General features: G+C 48.4%; 1 protein-coding gene across 1 annotated transcript in view; it reads left to right on the forward strand.

Annotated features, from left to right (window-relative positions):
• The window catches only part of ITGA11 (integrin subunit alpha 11), a 48734-nt gene extending 45829 nt beyond the window's left edge, over nt 1-2905 (forward strand). The window contains exons 21-23 of the mRNA XM_010170425.1: nt 455-553; nt 1940-2016; nt 2812-2905. Coding sequence (XP_010168727.1) covers nt 455-553; nt 1940-2016; nt 2812-2905 — 270 coding nt within the window. The remainder of the gene's footprint in view (nt 1-454; nt 554-1939; nt 2017-2811) is intronic.
• The last annotated feature ends 1028 nt before the right edge of the window (nt 2906-3933 follow it).

Below are 3933 nucleotides of genomic sequence, written 5' to 3' on the forward strand. Positions count from 1 at the left end.
GAATGCAATAGTTGAGATGAGAAAATTAAATATCACTGCTTAGCTGGTGGCCACGCAGAAGAAGAGCTCGTGTTATCTCTTTGGTGCTTCCCTGTGGCTCCTCATCACAGAAATATATTCCTCCCAATTACAGTGCCAAGAATGATCGGGTTCATTCATTCACCGCTGTGGTTACATTGCTAAAGAAGATTTAAATCAGGAAGCTGGAAGTTACTTACTAGAAATGCCCCTCTCCATGATCGGCCCTAGAAATTCAGCTGCATGGGAAGGATTCCCAGCCTACCACAAGCAGGGTTGGACAGTTGGTTGGTTGGTTGGTTGGTTGGTTGGTTTGGTTGTTTCTTCTAAAAGTTAAAGCTTGTTTTGAGCCCCGTGGGTGTGTTTGGTGCTTTCATAAAGAGCCAGGTCATGGGGCTCGTGCCTGGTGTCACGGACACTTCGTGTATCATTTTAGGACGACACGGACATCAACATCGACTGCATGACTGAAGACAAGCACCCCAACAAGAAAGTCTGCAACGTGAGCTACCCATTCTTCCGAGCCAAAGCCAAGGTAAAGCTCTTCCCTCCTGCCCAAGTGAAGCTTCACCCATGGGACAGGAGCCCTCTGTCCCCAACATGACCATGGGGCCACATCCAGCCATCTTTGGGCTGGGCAGCTTTGAGCAGGATTTTTGAAGATAAAAGTTTGGTTTCTGTCATTTCTCTGTCCATTGCCAGTGCTTGAAAGGTGCGTTTGGGGACCCAGGATGGTTAGGGTGCTACCTTGATGTTAGGAGAGCACCAAAATGAAACCCAGCTCCTCCAAGCCAAAGAATTTGACTCCAGTCCTTTGGAGCAATTTAATGTTGGCTTCAAACCATTGATGGTAACTTCTCCAAGCTCCTTCCTCGCAGGATAAGGCACCCTTCCCTGCCTGAGAGCTTTTCCTTGCTCTGAACACCCAAGGTCCCTCAGGACCCTCCTCTAAGCCTGCCGAAGCCCCCTCAAGCTGGTGGCATCCTCTGAACCACAGATCACAGCAGTTCCCAGCACTTGGGCTAAACCCAGGTCCAATGAGCATCATTTTTTTATATATAAAAAATATCAAACCCTTTGCAAACGTTACATGCAGCATGAAGGTGGGGAAGGAAAACCAAGGAGATCAAAAGGGCTGCTGGTGAAATCCCACCTGCCCATCCTGCATCCCTGTGGGAAAAGGGGCCAATACAAGCGGGATCTAAAGATCTTTCCAACTCCCGTATCCGTCTGAAGCCTTTCCTTGTCAGAAGCTTGATAATGATGGATGAGCTCCAGGCACCTCGCTAGGCTTTAAAGCTCCCAAAAAAGCCCTCTCAGATGCCTGTGGCTGAACAAAGAGCTCAGCAGCCCCGACTCCCCATGACCTACGGGGGCTGAGAATGCATCTGCGTGGCATCAGGTAGTCCAGGTCCTGCCAAAACAAAGACAAGCTGGAAATGGAAATTTGGCCTAAAAGCAGCAGGAGCTTTAATATTCTGCTCAGCTGTGCAGTCCCAGACAGTTTGAGGTCATTGCCACAGCTCTTGCAGATGTGACATTTATCACATTTTATTGTTGTTGGCTTCTCTCCGGCTGCCTCCCCCCACCAGCCGACCCCGTGCCGCAGATGGGAGCCAGCGGCCTCTCGCTGCAGGTCCCCCAGAGAGTTCCTCTGCCAAAGAGGGAGAGGGGCTGTTTGCTTCTCCAATCTCAGAGCAAAAAAAAATGTGACATGCAGGGCTAAGAGTAAATCCTGCAAATCCCCAGCATGGCCTCTTGTCTCTCTGGAAAGCTGAAGCTCCTCCCAAAGCCCAACAGCATCTCCGGGTGGGATCGGGGGGATGTTCTCCCCTGCAGAGCCCTGCACTGCTCTGACACTTGGGTTTGGTGGGTTTTTTTCCCACTAATATTTTCTCCCATCTCTTTCCAACCTCCACAGGTAGCTTTCCGCCTGGATTTTGAATTCAGCAAGTCAATTTTCCTTCAAAGCATGGAGATCTACTTGATGGCCAGCAGGTTAATGGTTACTTTCTCCCTGGCACATGTGCGTAGGGACGTGGGTTAGTCGGGGACTTGTCAGTGTTGGGTTCATGGTTGGACTCGATGATCTCAAAGGTCTTTTCCAACCACTACAATTCTGTGTTTGCAAGGTCAACGGGACCTTGCCTGCATGAGTTGGGTTTCCTTCTTCCATAGCTGTAGATGATGCTGGAGGTTTTTCTCAGGGAATAACCACAAGGAAACCTGAGTGCCTTGGGTTGTGACAGAGCGTGCAGCCCTGTGTTCACAAACCAGGCTATGTTTATTTATCTAGATATTTATATCCATCATTTTTTGGTATATGTGGAGGCTCTGCAGTTCCTCTGCGCTGAGTAGAAATGATTTCAATCGCCGCTGCTTTCTCACTCACCTTCAAAATTACAAACACACCCAGGAGAAATTATCTCCTAACAGCTTTGCAAATTTCTCCTCACTCACTTGTCCTGCACAGGTGAAGTTTTCCAACAACCAAGTGAAATTTCATTAGGATTTGGGGTTTTTTTTCCATTTTCATAAATTATTAGAGCAGACCAGGATTTGCTCTGCTGGGGCTGCTGCACCACTTCAAGGCTGCTGGGTGGGAAACCTCCTTCCAAATCTGCTTTTATGGCCTTGGGATAATAAATGTTACAGAATAAAGTTGCTTCTCTTTATACTTTGGCCAAAAAGCCAAAGTTTAGCCTTTCTCTACCTGTTTCCTTATGACCCACCCCTCCAAAAAAAAATCAGAGACTCCCACCTCACCCCCTGCTTGTCCCGCTGCTGTTTCAGCGACAGCGAGGAGAAGGAGACCACCAAGGAGGACAACGTTGCCCACCTGAATTTTCACCTGAAGTACGAAGCTGACCTGCTGTTCACCAGGTGAGTGTTTTGGAAGGGGACGGGGCTTTTGGGAGGACATGACTTGCAGGGTGTCCTTTGGGAAAACCAGTGGTGGTCCCATGGGAGCTGAGTTCAAACAGAGCCCAGGGCAAATTGAGACTTAATTTGGGGAATGTGAAGGAACCATAAAATCAGGGGATGAGTGGGATGAGTCTGGAGCACAAGTGTGCTGAGTTCCCTTGTGGCTGAGGGAACTGGGGGTGTTGAGCCTGGAGAAAAGGAGGCTGAGGGGAGACCTTGTGGCTCTGTCCAAGTCCCTTGGAGGAGGGTGGAGAGAGGTGGGGGTGGGTCTGTTCAACCAAGGCCCAAGGGACAGGACAAGAGGAAATGGGCTCCAGTTGTGGCCAGGGCAGTTGAGATGGGATGTGAGGAAGAATTTCTTTGCTGCAAGGGTTCTGAGGCATTGGAAGGGGTTGCCCAGGGCAGTGGTGGAGTCCCCATCCCTGGAGGGATTGAAGAGTCGTGTAGACACAGTGCTGAGGGACATGGGTTAGTCATAGGGGACTGGTCAGTGTTGGGTTCATGGTTGGACTCCATGAGCTTAAAGGGCTTTTCCAATCCAGACCATTCTGAGTGGGTCCTTATAAAAATCAACAGTGAGGAGTAACGAGGTGCTGTGCTTTCATAAAATTTAAATGCACAAGTTTTATTAAATAAGTGTGAAGATAATTTTTTTTAAGGGGAAAAAGTACTTTTTGTAGGTAATAATGTTCATAACACATGTTACCAACCAGTGTCTGGGCCAGTAGCCATCCCATTAAAAATCATCTCACCAGAAGCTCAGCTGAGGGACGTGTGTGGAAGGGTTTGGGCATCAACAGTAACTACAGCAGAGAGAGACCTCAGGCCAAGGAGAGCAGGGAGCTAAGGAACAGATGATAATTTATTAACCTGATTATTTAAAAAGTGGACCCCAGAAGCACATTCCCTGGCACCACTTGCTGCAACTCTTAGTAGACTTTTAAGACTGTCAGTCATTTTCTATTTTTTTTAAAACCAGAGGCATTGGGG

Source organism: Antrostomus carolinensis, unplaced genomic scaffold (assembly GCF_000700745.2).
Source record: "Antrostomus carolinensis isolate BGI_N321 unplaced genomic scaffold, ASM70074v2 scaffold18866, whole genome shotgun sequence".
NCBI lineage: Eukaryota > Metazoa > Chordata > Aves > Caprimulgiformes > Caprimulgidae > Antrostomus > Antrostomus carolinensis.